Genomic DNA, 19,387 nt, shown 5'->3' with positions numbered 1-19,387 from the left:
GCCCTCCTGTGACCAGTGCAAACACAAACACCAACACAATAAGGTCAGATATCTAGGACAGGAACTCACACTCACTGTCATGGCAGCATGCTCCATGGGGGGACAGCTACATCACCTGGGAGCCCCAGTGCCAAATCACACTACACCCACCAGCAGGCCCTGTCACACACACCCCTTACACAAGCAGACACCACTAGGACAGGCAATGGATTTACCCACTGCCGCAATGGACATGTAACACAACAAGACCAATACATAGCCGAAGAATCACCCAAGCCACAAATGGACATGTCAAAGACTCAGGAGAACATATCAATCTGTCCCCCGCAACATACCCATACACAAGTGAACATTGAGGAGAATGCTAGGCACATACAACTACCTGGAGGAACAGTGCCAACTTGAATGTGTATGAAACATGCATGTTGCATAAAACAGCATTAACATTGTCTCTCTCTCACACACAGGGCAACGTGATGAACATCCCCCCAACAATGGGGGGGAAGAATCACAGTCACAGGCTCGGGAGGAACCGGATCCCACCAGCAGCGACGCCTCTCAACACTCCGCGGATGACCCCGACCGACCTGGACCCTCTGGTGTCCAAGCCCCTGCAGCACCTGGTTCAGGAACATCTGTGCCAACCACCACCCCCATTCCTGCCACATCAGAGGAGACACCCAGAAGCCCTGCCCGCAGTGAACAGAGCCAGTCTGACCAGGAGGGACAAGGTGCGGCGGGCACCCAGGAGGAGGCAGACAACACCGCCACTGCCATCCCTCAGGGGTCCCGTCGACCCGATGTGCCCACAACAGCAGGCCCGGCTCGTGTGGGCAGGGGGGGCGGGAGTGGAGGCAGGCAGAGGCGAGAACCTCACCAGCCAGCTGAAGGGACCGGTATGTCACACATCCGCAACATCATGGAGGCATACCGGCGTGACACCAGGGGGATCAGCCAGGTAGTGGTGACCCTCACAGAGATCAAAAACCAGCAGGCCGAGCAACACGCCAGTCAACAACAACACCAAGGACGGATGGAGGCAAGACTGGCTGAGCTCCTGGCGGTGCAAAGGGACATAAGCCATTCACTCCGTCGGATCGCCGACAACATGGGCAACCCTCCCTGTGACACCAGGCGCAGACTAGCACCAGCCACAGGGAGGGAGGAGGAGGAGAATTCGTCCGAAGGAGCGTCCCAAACATCGTCAAGGCCTGCATCTGAGGGTCCACGGAGGAAGGTTGGTTGTCCACGGAAAATATCGTGAGAGGCAGCGGGCCATCCACATCTCCCAGGTTACCTGGCCTGGTACCTGGCCTTCATGTGCGACAGCATCACCTCATTGATTGACATCATCTGCCACATGGACTTGCTGGTCACAGTCTGACCAATGATGCCAAACACTGTGGGCTGGACTCTGATGACTTCAAATGGCAAGGATCTCATCTCCCCCTGTGAACTTTGGATTCTATGGTCCCTGCATTTCCCCATTTTCTGTCCACAAATCACGCCCCAGAGCTCGAAATTAAAAAATTAATAATTGAAATTTCATGTTGCAGTCATTTAGCATGAGTCCACAACATACGTGTGGGGATATGTCAAAGTATGCCTGAGTGTGGAACTAACTCCAGCCATCCATACACTTGGATCTGAGTCCGGTCGAGGACACACATGGTTCACAATCTATCACAAAATACAGACATGGAGCCCAACACTCACCCGTGATGGCCTCAAGCTGCTGAGGGGGGGCTTGCTATATTCTCTGATAGACCAATTTGGAAGAGTTACATGAAGATGTAGAGGTCATGGGTCATGTTGATGTGCCCGGGGAGGGAGTACCAGGTCTGTTTTGCGAGGTGGGAGAACTATCTCCTGCATGCAGATGTTATGTGGATGTTATGAATGGTGGCCAGGGCAAGGTGGGCTGCATGGAGAAGGGCCAACGGGGTGTTGGATGACACACGTCCAAGGTCGGTTTGGGTCTGGGGTTGTGGACTGCCTCCTGAGTGTGGTTGAGGAGTCTGAAAGTGATCTTGCAGCACACAGTGAGCCATTGTACCTCTCTCAGGTGGACGGTGATGTGGCTGGGGCGGGGGATGTTGCAGATGAGGTGTGCGGATGCACCCTGGATGTGGATAAGTTCTCCTGCATGTTTGCTGTTGTCCTCTGTAGAGGCCGGTGCTGTATTTGAGCTGGCTGGTGTCCTGGACCAGGGGGACGGTCTGTCTTGCCTTGGAGTGGATCTATCTGGGGGTCATCAGCAGCATGTGGAGGGTGTTGCAGCATGAGGTACAGATGTTGGTGAGTTGCATGTTAATTGTGAGCGATGGGTCCATGATGAACACCAGCTTGCCTGCGTGGCCACTGGGTGCTGGTGCGGTGCACAGACCAGTGGGGCGCAAGGAGTTGACCCAGCTGTAAGGGGACAATCCTCAGATGATGACCTCTGTCCTATCCAAGTCCTGCCTCAGATGGCTGATGTTCAGCCATTCATCAATGGATCTCATGCCTTCTTGAAGTTTGGATCTGGCAATGGCTGGCTCTTTGGTGAGTTTGAGGAGCAGCTGGGTGTCAATGGCATACCAGATGATGATGAGGTTGTGTGAACATGTGATGGTGGAGAGGGGGCCAGATGACCCCAGTGTACTACATGTTGCAGGGTGGAGGCAGACTCCCTGGGCTTTGCTGGTGAGCTACTTCCTGATTGAATCCTGGGCCCTCCTCTGGATACCAGTGTTGGAGATGTGTGAGCTGACAGTGTGGTAGCACATGGTGTAGAATGCTGTTGAAAGGTCAAGGGTGGTGGCCTCACCATTGTTGAGCAGGGCAAAGTAGTCGTTGGTGGTGGCAATGATGACGGTTGCAGTGGTGTGATTACTGTGTAAAACGGTCTGGTGCCAGTTGGCTGGAGCTGGTTGCATGTAGGAAATTGGTCAGTTGCTTGTTGAGTGTCTTCCTGGTGACATTTGCTGGGTAGGGAAGTAGGGTGATGTACCAGGAGATCCTGCGGAACTGCCGTCCGTTGTTTAAGAAGGGCCTGGGGCTCTGCATGCCTCCTGCAGCCATGGAATGTGGCTAACTCAAAAGAGACATTCATGACGCGCAGGACGTGGGCTTCAAGGATGGCGAATGATGTGGTTGAGATGTTGTGTGGGAAGGAGCCTGATGGAGAGCCAGAGTGGATGGTGCACATGATCCCGGTTGTGTACTTGCTGCTGACGGGAGTCCATGACCTGAGGGGGGGTTTGTCCAGTGGATAATAGTGCTGTCTGCCTCTGTGTGCCAAGGCTGTTGTGTATGGCCATGGGCTTGCAGTGGTACAAAGTTGCAAGGGATGGGATCTGCCTTGCAAGGGTGGGGTGTCTTGGATGGAGATCTGCTGTCAGTTCACTCACAATGCTGATGAGCTCCTTAATGTCGTGTGTTTGGGTGTCTCGGCACTATCTGAAGGATCTCCACTTGTCCCTGCTGATGATATGGTGATGGCTGTGTGTGGTGTTTTCCAGGGCTGTAAGGAAAATGATTTATCTTTGTGTTGCAAGGTTTGCACAAGAGTCCGGCAAAGGTCTGTAGGAGTCCAGTAGGTCTGCCTTGTCCCAGGTGCCTTAACTGTTGTTGCGCTTCACAGGAAAGTCCGTCAATGTGGCAAGATTGTTGGATCAGTTGCTGATCCAGTGTGTGAGTTTGCAGGGTGTGTAGCAGTGGTGTTGTTTTGAGTGTCCCACACAGGTTGTCTGTGGTGACTTACATCAAGCATCTTTGAGGGATCGGTAGCGGGGTGTGTGGCACTGTGTTGCTTGTTGGAGACGTGGATTCAAATGTTGATGGACCAATGATGGATGGTGGTGTGTGTCCCCTCCAGCAAGAAGTTACTGGCCCCCAGCCACATGTAGCCTGTGGAGGTGAGGGCCTGCGTGCAGATGTACATGTTGATGGCTTAGCAGAATTGTGGATGTAGGCCTGCAGATCTGTAGATGAGTGTTACTCCGAGGGTTGCTAGGGAGTTGCTGCGAACCCAGACTTGTTACTCTGAGGGTGTACTTGTGAATAATTAGCAATTCAGCCCCCGGGATTGGTGTTGGCGTCCCTGCGGGTGATCTTGGGTCTGTCTGAGATGGCAATGAAGACGTCATGTGCTGAGGATGCTTTTGTCCAGGTTACTGTCATGAAGGTGATGTGTGGGTCTGTAGTGTTGAGGAGGTAACAGAGTCCAATGCCGTGCTGGTGGATGGAGCGGGTGTGGAGTAGGAGGCACATAACCTGGTTGTATTGACAGGGTCTGGTAGGCTGGGCAGCGCTGTGTAGGCACTTGGAGTAGCACACTCAGCATGCAAAGGTGTCGCGTGTGTGCTTAGGGGTTGCCTGATGGCAGGAGGATAATTGTCACGAGGACATTGCTTGGAGAGTGGCTGCAGCAGGAGCCTGTTGTGTGACGTGGGTCCGTGCATGGAACGCTGATTCAGCACACGTTGCAATCCACACGAGGAATAGCAGTAGCACAACGGTGACACGACCAGGCAACTGGTGCAAAATACCTGGGAATGACAGACACACGAGAAGTCACCTAAAACAATTCTCAACGCACACATGGAAGTGTACAAAACATGAACAATGTTGGACACATGTAAATTGCTAATCAAGTCTCTCCGCAAAACTGTGTTGCATGACATCATCTCTCGAGTGACACATCAGAACACACATCCAAGTCACTTTGCATTCAGTCAGCTGGACACACACATTGTAACACATGACAATCAATGCTACAAGCTTGCACACTCATAGCCAGTGACTCACCATTATGAGAAGAAGTTGCGTATGAGCTGACTCCGGATATCATCCACCTCCTCCTCATCATCACTAGCCTCGTGACCAAGCCCTTGATCCTCCACGGGTGGATGCTCCTGCTCATCTGGATCCAGGATGAGTGGCACTGCCTTCTCAACTGCCATGTTGTGCAGCATGCAGCACACAATGAAGATTTTGCAGACCTTCTCCGGGGCATAAGGGAGGGACCCGCCTGTCTTGTCCAGGCACCGGAATCGTCCTCTCAATCACTCGCCTGGTCTGGCCATGTGCATCGTTGTACCGGTGATCTGCAGCTGTTCTTGGGTTGCGGAGAGGTGTCAGCAGCCATGGCATGTTGGGATAGCCAGAGTCCCCTACATGGAAACATCATGTAAATAAGTGGGTCACGAGATGCCGTAAGAGACAAAGATACCGCAACGCATAGGACAAAAAGACTATGCCCACCAACAAGACATGCTCGTTCATTGTGCAGCCGCAGCATCATTTGTGGCACCCTGATACGCCTCATGATGTAGGCATCGTGTGCTGATCCTGGAAAACGTGCACAGACATGTGAAATCAGCATGTTAGCAAGACACACCACAAGGGCATTTATCGAGTGGTAATGTTTGCGGTTGCGATAGGCTTGTTCCTGTACCTGTGGTGGTACAAAAGCCACATGTGTACCATCAATGGACCCAATTACATGGGGCATCCCACCCAGGGCATATCAATCCCCCTTGACATAACTCAACCCCTCTGGAGTCGAAAATTTGATGAATTCATCAAGGTGCTCCAACATGGCTGCTAAAACATCACGCAGGACACGGCTGAACATTGTCTGTGACATGTCACCAACATCAGCTATGGTGAATTGAAACGTACCTGTGGCAAAAAAATGTAGGGCTGCCATCACCTTCATCTTGGGGGTCAGCGCAGTAGGATACCTGTGTTGCGGTTGGAGGTGTGGTGCCAGCTTGTTTGTCAGGTCCTCAATCAACTGTTGAGTGAATCTGTAACGGCGGATGCAGGCACGTTCCCTCATGGCACCCAAGTCTGGCATTAGTCTTGGGACAGGTGGTGCCTTGCAAAACATAGTTTTGAAGAATGAAGATTGAGAGTCGGCAAACATCAATGTCAATGAACATAGCACATGCTACACTGCTAATACACATCAGGTAACTATGGAGTCGGGTGTGTGCAATACATCCAGGACACAGATGGCAGCTTGCTGGCACTCCTACAAAAAGCCTGATACACCTGTTGATTGTCAAGTCAACATGACATGCCCTGAAATTATTTGGGGGCCAGTCTGAGGGAAGAGCCACAGATATCACCGGAGTAACACACAACCACATAGCTGCATTTGAAGGATGTCATCTCATCCAGACATCTGACTGCAAGGCACACGCACACGCACAGGTCACATGGAATGTCAAATGTACATATCAAACACAGTGCGATGAAGGGGTACACGTGACAACACAAAGACACAGCCATTGAGACAACAAACACATGTATGACTGAAAATATATGATGTCCCATGCACACAGACCCTACAGCCTTGGGAATCCACATGTGGCATGGTGTGCGTAGATGTGTTACATGCCCATCTCCACACAGACCCCTGTTGGATGCACCAACAGCAGATGCCATTGACGGGACACTGACATGAAGCCCATGGGAACACATGACACACACCCGACATAGTCCCAAAGGGGCACGCTGATTCTGACAGGTCAGTTGATAAAGTGTCCCTGTCCCTGGCATCAGGAGACAGGTGCGGGTGTTGATGACTGTGCCACCCACTGCTGCTATGCATGATACAGTTGGACTACAGACACACATGTGGCAAGTGTCAAGGTGATGTGTGCCACATCGTGCCCCATCACACATGACATGTGTCCACAGGTCAGAACACATCAATTGTGCAACTAGATGAGAGGACCTGTGCAATATCACTGGCTAACACACCTAGGGCCTGCACATGAATGTATGCAATGACAAGTACTTGATGGACATCCATGTGCGACTTGTAGCCCTCCATTCCTGGCATGTGTATGGCTGTATTACCATGGTAAGCGTGTGAAATGCGTACCCGTACGTGTACGCACTGGTAGTACTTGTACACGTACGTGTAGGCACTGGTAGTACACGTACGTGTACACGTGTAGGCACTGGTAGTACACGTACATGTACAACTAGTGCGTACATGTACGTGTACTACCAGTGCCTACACGTACGTGTACAAGTACGTGTACGCACTACTTGTACACGTACGTGTAGGCACTGATAGTACACGTACGTGTACACGTACGTGTACTACCAGTGCCTACACGTACGTGTACATGTACGTGTACGCACTAGTTGTAATAAATCACAATACTTTAACCAATCTACATGTTTGGGATGTGCCAATTGGCCATTTCGTGAAAAGAACACTGATGTGCCTGCATGCAAGATGTTGCACAAGGCAGTGCACACAAAAGTACATTGACACTGTCATTGAAGAAGCTGGCACCTTTTCGGAGGAGCCACAGTTAGAAATAAATGGTGTTGCAGATTCTCCATATACATGTTCCCACGGTGGTCTTGATTTTGTGAGACTCATTAGTTGTCGGTGATACAAACTAAAGAGTGTCAAGATGTCAAGACCTCTGTGGGCCCATGTATAAGTACTCCCACTTTACTATGGATTTAGCAGTAAATTAAATATGCCAATTAGGTATAAGCCAATTCTATCATGTGTTAAGGAGCGAGCATAGGCCCTTTAGCACCGGTTAGCAGTGGTAAAGTGCTCACATTCCTAAAGCCAGCAAAAACGAAGCCAGCAAAACACAAGGGTTAAAGGCAAAACATATGGAGGAAAACCACTCCACGGATGCCAGGTGTAACAAGGCCATCCCCGTCACACCCAGTACTTATCCTTTGTTCTGGAACCATCCCCGCTCTTCGTAATGTTTTGCTTAAGTACAGGTCCCTGGGGATACATGCAGGTGGGCACATGTTGTGCCCCCTTGTGTGCATGCATCCCCTGTTCCTGCACGGCATGGACTTAATAGTCTATGCCGTGCAGGAACAGTCTTTGACATTCCTATTGCAATACCTTTGTGAAAGGCGCTACCATGGGAACATCAAAGGACCGCCCGCCAGACTACAAAAATACTTGTAATCTGGCGGGGCGGCTGGAGCTAAGCCTGCACTCCTGAATGAGCTACTGAGCTAAATATTTCCTACTATCAAATGGCAAGATGCAATTCGACCAATGTGTGATAATCAGGACCCACCTTTTGGCGGGCAGTAGTAGTGCATAGAGACGCCATCAATTCAGTCGAGGCTGATATATGTCCTGCAAGGGCCAAGGACCAAGACACAACACTGAAGGTTTTGTGGTGTTACTGCAGTGCATGTGATGGCTCTGTAATTTGGTGGAGAACAGTGGGACCAGCCATAGTGGTTTGAATGTGACTCTGTGGTAAAATGAAAGGGGTGAAGCAGTCATGTGGTGGTGCTCCTGCCTCATAGAATCCCTTCTGTTATTGACCCTGATGTATAATATTTCACAAAAATGAATAACGTGTTGAAGATTTGTTTGCACCACTGTATTTTGAGGAAGCTTTCTGCTTAAAGTGAATGATACATGCACTAACTGAAACAGTGATTAAGTCAATGAATAAATGAATGAATGTTGTTACTTTCCCAACCACCACATTGATGCAACTACTGGAACCCAAGGGTATCCATCAGAGAGACAAGCATTCTCCTCAAATGTTATCTTCAATTTGACCAAGTATTAAAAACCTTGCGGGTAGATTGTTGAAGTAGAAAGTGAAAACTTAATCCTTAACAGTAACAACAATGACATTTCTTAAATCAATTTTGGTTTTATAAATTTCAGGGCTGGATAAACATATTAATAGGTTTCTATGATGCTTGCAAACTGCCTATATTCTGAATGGCTTTAACCCCCACTAAGGGATGTTGAAATGGTAAAAAAGTGATAAATTCATATTGATGCAAATGAAACATATCTCACTGCAGTCTGTGGACAGCAAAAGCGGAAGGAATGAAATAAATGTATGTGTGTGGGTTACAAGCAGAATAAGTGTGAGGGTGGTCTATGAAGCATTGCCAATGATCTCTTACAGGATGTCCTAAGCCGGTTGGAGGCTCGGGCTGCCACTCAAACCAGACAGCATTTCATGGCTGCATGCAGATGCTGGTTGTGGACAGCGCGCCTGTTGACCTCTACCTGATGCATTGTGGGAAGCTGGGTGCCTTCTCAGAGGTCCTCTTCAACGTGTGCGCCATAGCGGACAGGTATGGGAGCATCATGGAAGATGAAGGCATTGGGAGTCAAATCACTCGGAGAGGTATAGGGCCTCAACTGTGAAGAGTTTTCTCAACACATAGACATACTATGTCAACGTGGATAACCAAAAGAAACCAGGTTGTATATTAAACATTCTGCAATCCTGAAAAGGAACAGAAACAAATCTAGAATATCTGGATGACTTAGTTTATCTTCTCACGGTGTAAAGTTGACTCCTAAATAATATTGATTAATTAATCCTTATGTTCATTTTAAAACAACCCTAGCCACACACTAACATAAAAGCCACAACAAAACAGCAGCCATAACTGCAGAGAACCTTGAATCTCAGGGACTTTTGACTCTTTTCTCATTGTTGGATCCGCACCGTGTGCCAAACATTATTGTTTTGTGGGCAAGCAGTGAGCAGAGGCTCAGGACAAATCCACATCACCCCCAGATTGAGCTGCAGAAGAGGATGCAATCACCCCCTTAACACCTCAGGAATCTGCCCTGCCCTCAACCAACCTCCCCGCCTAACTAGCCCTCACACAGCAACCCGGTGCACCCCCTCCTCCCCTTTCACGTTTACCACCTTCTTCGAACATTAAACTCCTCGGAATCAGACAAAATTGATGGAAAAGGCATGGGTATTTTGGGGTCCAGTCGGTTATTCCCCATTCTGGGAGCTTACCTCATAACCTCTGTTAACTCATTGGGAAATACCATCCAGAATCGCTGATTCCATCGTAGTGTGTCCTCACGGAGTTAACTAGGAACAGTAAGGGGACCATCAAATAATGTTCTTTGCGCCTTATTATTTAAAACTGAGATTTTGCATTCATAGTCACATATCTGTGACACTTCATATTAGACTGTAGGTAAGGCACAATGTTAAATTCAGTGTATAATTAGTAATCTCCAATAAATAGGAACCTATTCCTTTTTATTACTCACACTGATTTCTTCCACAATCTGCGAGAGAGCATAGATGCCTGTTTAAGCATTTATGCTGCAGCACCACCCACATTTCTTCCTACTGGGATTGGGAATTATGCCCTACGGCATTTCAACTAAGTGGGTGGAACCAAGGGCTACATAAAGGGGCAGATTTACAAGCCCCTTGCGTGACTTGCAACAGCGGCGCAAACAATGCGGCCTATTTACAATGTGACGCATCTAGGGAGATGCGTCACATTGTAAAGCCCTGCGTCACATTATACCTGCGTCAGGTATAATGTATGCAGGGTGGGCGTTCCCACGCAGGAAGGCCTCGTAAAAGTGACTCAGTGAAATCTACAAGATTTCACTGCGCCACTTTTAGGACGCCGCTGCGTCAAAACCTTACGCCTGCTTCAAGCAGGCGTAAGTAGTGACGCTGTGTAGTGGGGATAGGCCTCAACACGCATTGCTGGAATTGTGTCGTGCTTGCGACACGACTCCAGCCATGCGTGACTTTTACGCCAACAGATGCGTCAGAATTTCTGACGCATCTGTCAATCCTTGCAATACGGCGCATCTATGGTGGCGCAAGGGTTTCTAAGGGTGGCGCAGGGAAAGTGACGCATCTGTACAGATGCGTCACTTTCTTGTAAATCTGCCCCTTAGTGTATATGTCATAAGCACTACTTAACATCTGCACGATTCTGTACTGTATACACAAAATGTGATAGCCACTGAAAGCCTCTCCTCTTTGTGCACACAAGTTGCGCCACTCACAGGTCTCCCTACTGGGATCAGGAGCTACCCCGAGTGTCACCAAGGCAAGGGCTACATCCATTTTAGATACAGTCAAACCTCTGCAGCCCCTGGCCACCACCTTTCAAGGCAAGCTATTCCCTCATGTCAGTTCTCTTTTACAGACCTCCTGTTGGACATCTATTCCAACACATTATTTTCAAAATCAAATTGAATCCCAACTATCTAAAGGTCTTGCAGCTCTCAGCTACTCTCTTATAAGCATTGTTGTAACAGTTAGATTCCATCAGGAGTAGGAGTCAGGAGAATATAGGCTCGAGTGTGTTTAATCACGATTTAAACATTCCTCTCTCACTCATGGAAACTTTTCTGCTTGGAATCGCCCCCTCCAGGTGCATGCCAAACTTGTGTGAACATGGTGGAAGGTGTCTCCAGTCTTGGGACGACTTTGTGTGCTACTGCGACCTGACAGGATACAAAGGAGAGACATGTCACAAATGTAAGCGGATGAAGTGCTTCTGCCCCTATCTTACAAGATTGTTACCAGAAAGTGTGAGCCTAAATGGGACAAGAGATTTCACTTGTGGTTTAGGTGACTTTCTCCTACAGGTCACCGCTGTTTCACTACCAGCCTTGTTCAGTAGTGCCCACAACAAGCCGTCAGCATCCAGCATTTTTTTCTAAATGGATAGATCCTCTCTATATTGCATGTGTTATACAGCATGACAACAGTATTGCGTTCACCACATCGACAATTACTACATTGTAGCTATAGTGTGAGTAGATGTAGGGTAGGCGGTGTAATGTAGCATGGCAAAAGTATTGCGTTCACCACATCGACAACTACTACATTGTAAGTATAGCATGAGTAGATATAAGAGTAGGAGGCGTTATATACCATAGTAAAAGTATTGCATTCACCACAACAACTACTACATTGTAAGTATAGCATGAATAGATATAAGAGTAGGAGGCGTTATACAGCATGGTAAAAGTATTGCGTTCACCATGTCGACAACTACTACATTGTAAGTATAGCATGAGTAGATGTAACAGTAGGAAGCGTTATATAGTTTGACAAAAGTATTGAATTCACAACATCTCCATCTACTGCATTCAATCAATCAATCAATCAAGGAATTTGTAAGGCGCACTACTTACCCGTGAGGGTCTCAAGGCGCTGAAGGGAGGGGGGAACCGCTACTGCTCGAAGAGCCAGGTCTTGACATGTCTTCTGTCCTGGGTCTGCTGTAGGTGGGTGGGGAGGGTGTTCCAGGTCTTGGCAGCGAGGTAGGAGAATGATCTGCCACCGGTGGTCTTTCGTTGGATGCGGGGGACGGCCGCGAGGGCGAGGTTTGCTGAGTGGAGCTGGCGGGTGGGGGTGTAGAAGTTGAGTGTCGTTCAGGTAGGCAGGTCCGGTGTTGTGGAGTGCTTTGTGTGCGTGGGTGAGGAGTTTGAAGGTGATCCTCTTGTCGACGGGGAGCCAGTGCAGGTCTTTCAGGTGGGGGGTGATGTGGCTGCGTCGGGGTACATCGAGTATCAGATGTGCGGAGGCGTTTTGGATGCGTTGTAGTCGATGCACGTGTTTGGCTGGGATTCCTGCGTAGAGTGCGTTGCCGTAGTCCAGCCTGCTGCTGACGAGGGCCTGTGTAACAGTTCTCCTTTTTTCGGACGGGATCCACTTGTAGATCCTGCGGAGCATGCGGAGGGTGTTGTAGCAGGAGGAGGAGACGGCGTTGATCTGCTTCGACATGGAGAGGGAGGAGTTGAGGACGAATCCGAGGTTGCGTGCGTGGTCGGTAGGTGTAGGTGCCATTCCCAGCGTTGTAGGCCATCACGAGTCGTCCCAGGTCGAGGGGGTGGATCCGAGGATGAGGACCTCCGTCTTGTCCGAGTTCAGTTTCAGACGGCTGCTCTGCATCCATTCGGCGACGGCCTGCATTCCCTCGTGGAGGTTCGTTTTGGCGGTGTGCGGTTCCTTGGTGAGGGAGAGGATGAGCTGGGTGTCATCGGCGTAGGAGATGATGTTGAGGTTGTGCTGACGGGCTACGTGTGCGAGGGGGGGCCATGTAGATGTTGAACAGCGTCGGGCTGAGTGATGATCCCTGGGGTACGCCACAGATGATGTCGGTGGCTTCGGATAGGAAGGGTGGGAGTCGGACTCTCTGGGTTCTGCCGGAGAGGAAGGATGTGGTCCAGCTGAGGGCTTTCTCATGGATCCCGGCTTCTTGAAGGCGTGTTTTTAGGGTGCGATGGAAGACCGTGTCGAAGGCGGGCGAAGGGTCCAGGAAGATGAGGGCTGAAGTTTCGCCGTTGTCGAGTTGTCGCCTGATGTCGTCTGTGGCGGCGATGAGGGCTGTTTCAGTGCTGTGGTTTCGTCTGAACCCGGACTGGGACGGGTCCAGGATGTTGTTGTCTTCGAGGTGGCAGGTTAGTTGCGCGTTGACGATTTTCTCGATGACCTTCGTCGGGAACGGGAGGAGGGAGATAGGTCGGAAGTTCTTGAGGTCCTTGAGGTCCGCCTTAGGCTTCTTGAGGAGGGCGTTGATTTCGGCGTGCTTCCAGCTGTCCGGGAATGTGGCTGTCTCGAAGGAGGCGTTGATGACCTTCCGTAGTTGGCGTGCGATGGTTGCGTCGGCTTTGTTGAACACGTGGTGAGGGCAAGGGTCTGACGGTGATCCAGAGTGGATGGAGTTCATGACCTTGTGTGTTTCTTCGTCGTTGGTCCAGGAGGTGAGGTGGTTGGTCCAGGTGGTGTTCGCAGGGGAGGAGTCTGGCGCGGTCGGGTTGATCAGGATGTTGAAGCAGTTGTGTATGTCTGCTATCTTCTGGTGGAAGAAGGTTCCCAGAGCGTTGCACAGTTCTTGTGAAGGCGGGACATCGTTGGCGTTGGGGTTGGAGAGTTCCTTCACGATGCTGAAGAGCTCTTTGCTGTTGTGTGCGTTGTTGTCCAGTCTGTTTTTGAAGGAGGATCTTTTGGCCATTCTGATGAGGTGGTGGTGTCTACGAGTGGCGTCCTTGTGGGCTGCGTGGCTGTCAGGTGTGCGATCGTGGAGCCATTTCTTCTCCAGTTTCCGGCAGGCGCGTTTGGAGGTCTGTAGCTCGTCGGTGAACCAGGTGGCTTTCTTGCTGGCGTGATTGATGGGGGGTTTCCTGAGTGGTGCGAGGGTGTTGGCGCAGTCTTCAATCCACTGTCTGAGGTTGCGGGCTGCTGTGTCTGGGTTGGTGGATGCCGCAGGTGGGTTCTGGGTGAGGGTGGAGGTCAGTTGGTCTTTGGTGACTTTGCTCCAGCAGCGACATGGGAGTTGTTGGGTGCGGTGGTGCATGGTTGGCTTCTTGTAGGTGAAGTGGATGCAGCGGTGGTCGGTCCAGTGGAGTGGTGGTCGAAGGCGACGTGGGTGCCTGTGGAGAAGATGGGGGTCCAGCGTGTGGCCGGCGGCGTGGATGGGTGTGGTGACGAGCTGTCTGAGGCCAAGGTTTGCCAGGTTGTCGATCAGGGTGGTAGAGTTGGTACCGTTGTTGTTCTCGAGGTGGAAGTTCAGGTCCCCGAGGAGGATGCAGTCCATGGAGGCGAGTGCGTGGGTGCTGGCGAGGTCGGCGATGGAGTCGCTGAACGGCGCCCTGGGTCCCGGAGGTCTTTAGATGAGTGTTCCTCGGAGGGTGGTGTTGGGGTCAGTGTGGATTTGGAAGTGCAGGTGTTCGGCGGTCTTGAGGGTGTCGTCTGCGTGGGTGGAGACCTTGAGGGTGGACTTGTGGACGATGGCTATTCCTCCTCTGATTCCGTTGGTGTGGTCTCTGCGGTCGATCTTGTAGCCGTCAGGGATGGCTATTGCGATGTCGGGCGCGGTAGAGTCGTTCCACCAGGTCTCGGTCAGGAATGCCACATCGGGGGCGGCGGTGTCGAGCAGGTCCCAGAGCTCGACGGCATGTCTGCGTGCGGAGCGGGTGTTGAGGAGTATGCAGCGGAGGTAGTTGGGTCTGGTTTTTGGAGGTTTGCTGGCTCTGTTGCAGGTGAAGCTGCAGCTGCGGCAGGAGAAAGGTCCGTGGGTGCGCTTCGGGGTGGCCTGGAAGCAGCTGTGGTTTCGGACGGTATTGAGTGCGTGGAGGGCGGCGTCGTCGTAGCAGTGTCTGGCATAGTGCCGTTCGTGGGGTCCAGGGGTTATGGCGCTGGGTGCGGGCCAGACGCGGACGGGCGCAGACGGCCTGCATTATGAGGGGGGATGAGGGAGGGAGGAGGGAGCGGGACGAATCGGGACATGGGGGGCGGGGCCGCAGGGGAGGCAGTGGCGGTAAACTCGGGGCGGCGGGAGGCGGTGTGGAGGAACAAGCGGACGGGGCACAGAGGGGAGCAACAAACAGGCTAACAGAGCAAAGGGGGTGCAAGGGGCAACAGAAGGGGTACAGTTTGCAACAGTAACAACAAAGAGGAAAAACGAAAAAAAACGCACAGAGCACAATCAGACACACAGTCAGGGGCAGACAAGGATACTTACAAGCCCACCACTGGGCCACCAGGGATGAGGCGCTGGCGGGAGCCTGCGGGTGGAGGAGGGCCTCGAACTCACAGCAGTAGCGGGGCAATGGACACGACACTAGCAGGGTGAGCTAGCGCGGTGGGGGAGCGGCCTGACCTGAAATCAGGGTCTAAGGTTGTAAGTATAGTGTGAGTAGATTGACGATTACAGTGGTAGGTGATGTTTTAAGGGCTCTATTATCTACCTCAATATAGTGACATACACTCTTTGAATGCGTTTGGTTGCTTCACGTCGAATATAGCCAGGAGAGGGTGGTATGGTTGCGTGTGTTTCTGCCGTTCGTTCTTCCTCCAGCATGTTTTCTGATATATGTGCACACAAGTAATAAGTATAAAAAGCATAAAAAATACATGTGAACAATCGCAAATTCTGAAGCTCATCTCTCACAACCCATGAAATTCTCACAGAGAGGCAAGGGCACATAATGTCATTGAATTACTGCCATGAATACACATATGCTTTGACCAGAAAGATACTTTTTTCATAGTATATGAGACTACTTTTGTTCATATTATGGCTAAAAATCATAATATATCGCCATTTGTACATTTCTAAAATGCTCATTGATATGATATGAGCAGTCTTTATAGATGATTAAATTAAACAGCTTTCCTCCATGCAGAAAAGCAGATCTTCCAAGTAGGATGATACAGCAGTTACCAACAATATTACATGATGTATTTTAAAGCCCACCTTGCCAAGTTTCCGTGCTGACCGACCAGGTGCTGTGAACATCTAGGCAATTCTCACGAAAATGATGCCTAAGAGCAGGCTTAGATAAGCAGACATGTGTATTTATCCCCACAAATATGGTCCCCATATGTGCCAGCAGTGGAAGTCCTCTGATACTCTGATCTGCATTTTATCTCACCGTACTGCGTGTGTGTGTCTGCTGGTGTGGACTGCAGTACCGCTTTAATTATCTTTTAAAATCACGCTTTATATTGTATTTACAGTTGTGCTCCACTTGTGTTTTACCGCCGCCTGCGTCATTGCTTGCGCTAATTGGGTGGCCTTGCCTAATCAGATGCGAGGTCGGGAAGAGCCAGTTGTCCCCCCCAGCCATTTTAGGTCAGTTGCAGCGCCTTCCTGGACCATCTAAAAAGTTTAGTGAATCACTTACCAATTCCATTACCATCCTGGCAAATACATCTGCTAATTTTAATATTGTGGAGGATCTTAAACTCCACTGCCAAGATGGGGAGATTACCAATTTTCTGGCGGACCTTGCAGCCTGTCAACTACTACAATATGTCCCCAGCTCGACAGACTCTGCCGGCCACCTTCTAGATTAAGTGTTTTCTAATATACCTTCCCTCAAAGTTTTTTCACCCATCCCTATGGCATGGACAGACCACTTTCTCATTTCCATGGCACTCCTTGGTGAAAATCCGCCCTTGGGCACTCACCCTAAGCTCATCTTAAAATGCCCTTGGCATAAATTAGACGTCAATCTCCTTTCAGACACTCTACGCTCCTAAACGCCTCAAGTGAGAGGTGAAGTTGAAGCAGCTAACATCCACTTTCATGAATGGCTCACACACTCCCTTGATAAATATATCCCGCTAAACTTACGCCTGGCCGCAGAACTCACACTAGTCCTTGGTTTAATGAGACCCTAACCCAGATGAGAAAAAAATGCAAATCTCTTGAACGTGCTTGGAGATGCCAAAATGATCTGACTCTCAAGAAACAATATCGTTCAGCCATTAAGGCATATCATAAATCTATAAGGAAATCATGTACTGAATGCTTTGGAGATAAAATCAAAAACAGTAATAATCCTGCTAAAAGTATCTTCTCCTTGCTGAATGATATTAGAAATTCCCCTTCAGCAAGTGCACCCACCATTACCTCTAACTCTCAATGCGAGGCCTTAGCCACTTTTTTTGTTAAAAAAGTTGGGGACATTTATAAATCTTTTGCGTCTACTATTAGCATTGAAGGGCACATCAATCACACTAGTTGCTCAGGTATTATTCTATCCTCCTTCCCGGTGCTATCTTATGAAGCTGTAAGGACTCTATGCTATAAAATTAAATCGGGTTCAACAGCTGATCCGCTCAAACCAGATCAGCTCCTACAATTCCTACCCCAACTCTTACCTACACTCTGTTAGCTGATAAACCTATCCCTAGCATCTGCAGTTTTACCAGCCTCATGGAAGCATGCCAAGGTCATTCCTCTGCTAAAAAAGCCTACCTTGCATGCCTCCAAATCAGAAAGCTTCCGCCCAATCTCACTATTTCCTTTTGTGGCTAAAATCACTGAGTCTTACATCAATTTCATTCTGACCAAATTTGTGGAATCCAGCAGTATATTGGAACCTGTGCAGAATGGTTTCAGACCCGGCCACAGTACTGAATCAGCTCTGCTGGCAGTTACTGAACATCTGCGGAGTTCATTGGATGAGGGCCACACCTCTCCCTTGATTCTTCTTGACCTTAGTGCCGCATTTGACACTGTATCATATAACATTCTGGTGCAACGTTTACTAGAGATTGGCTTAGGAGATGCCGCTCTTAACTGGTTTGTATCTTTCCTATCAGCCAGATCCTTCCAAGTGTTCTCACCTCCTTATGGCTCCCAGGTGCAGGTTGCACATCACGGAGTTCCGCTGGGCTCGGCTCTGAGCCCAACATTATTTAAGTTCTACATTCAACCCCTAGAAGGAGTTGCAAAAAGTAGGGGCCTTTCCATGGTCTCATACGCTGATGACTCTCAGCTTCTGATCTCTCTATCTAACAATTCTGACCAACACATAGCCAATTTCCAAAATGACATGATGGCCATCGCGGAATGGATGGCAGCCCACTGCATTCACTTGAATGCAAGCATATTCGAGATTCCACTTCTGGGTAGAGACACACATCTTTGGAGGGAACAATGGTGGCCTGCCACATTGTGAGCTCCTCCTACCCCTAAGGAAATTGTAAAAAAACTTGTGCGTTTGGTTTTACTGTGCACTTACTTTTCAGGCACAGACAAAATCACTTGCTGACAGCTGCTTCAGACTCCTATCCGGACTGATGCCACTGCTCTGGTTTTTTGATGCACAAACATGCCAGACCATTATCCAGTCTACTATCCTTTCTAGATTGGATTTTTGCAATTCTCTCTACCTGGGTGCCAATAAAGCGGGCATCAATCGCCTTCAGAGGGTGCAGAACGTTGACACACGGACCCTCTTTGCCCAACCCGAAATCCTGCCCTACCTCCAAATTCATATTTAAGTTGCACTGGCTTCCAGTAGAAAGGAGAATGCACTTCAGATCCTTGTGTATCTCTCATTGAATTTTCTATGCACAAGCCCCTCTCTTCTAGCAAATCTCCTTACCCCCTATGTATCGGAACGTGCCCTCCGCTCCTTAAAATCATCATCTGTTATGTGTTCCTTGTGTTAGAAAAGCACGGAGGCCGGTCGTTCTGGGCTTTAATTTCCTCTCTCTGGAATGCTCTCCAATGCACTATCAGGAGCATACAGGATCATGGGGTTTTCAGGAGGGCAGATAAGACCTGGATCTTCCCTGAATAAATCTCTGTTCTGCCCCCTTCTTCGGTCTGGTAATTTGTGGATTTAGCGCTGGGACGGCCCGTCACTGGGGCAGCCATGCACTATACAAATCTGATAACATAACATAATATCACATACTCCATCTCAAAGAAACGATTGCTGTAATGCCAAAAAATGTTGTGAGTGTGTACTCAAAACAGGCATGCTTCCTCTGAAAACGTTTGTACTCAGATTTCTGGATGAATAAAAGGAATACCCCAGAAGATAATTTGTCAACAGCCCTATAAAAGGGTAGTGTCTAGCATTGAGGGTCTATTTTAAGAAATAACTTTCACAGCATGTTCATGCCTCATAGAATGCTCCTTAACAATCCTCATTAAAAATGTGGGAAAGACTTTAATGTGTATATAATATTTCTAAAGTACACAAACTTGCCTGCAGACATGTTAAAATAAGCCTTATTAGAAGACAAATACAGTCATTTAGTAGTGCAAGCTAATACCAGAATGGAGAGGTGATTGGTACATCTATCTTGCATTTAGGAAC

The 19,387-nt window shown here is 49.3% G+C and overlaps 1 protein-coding gene across 1 annotated transcript in view; it reads left to right on the top strand.

Moving 5' to 3' along the window:
* The window catches only part of CNTNAP1 (contactin associated protein 1), a 379,706-nt gene that overhangs the window by 261,484 nt on the left and 98,835 nt on the right, over positions 1–19,387 (top strand). The window contains exons 10-11 of the mRNA XM_085608996.1: positions 8,931–9,102; positions 11,185–11,291. Of these exons, the coding sequence (XP_085465122.1) occupies positions 8,931–9,102; positions 11,185–11,291 (279 nt within the window). The remainder of the gene's footprint in view (positions 1–8,930; positions 9,103–11,184; positions 11,292–19,387) is intronic.

The sequence above is a fragment of the Triturus cristatus genome, chromosome 1_1 (genome assembly GCF_964204655.1).
Source record: "Triturus cristatus chromosome 1_1, aTriCri1.1, whole genome shotgun sequence".
Classification (NCBI taxonomy): Eukaryota; Metazoa; Chordata; class Amphibia; order Caudata; family Salamandridae; genus Triturus; species Triturus cristatus.
This window is presented reverse-complemented; position numbering and strand designations above follow the sequence as displayed.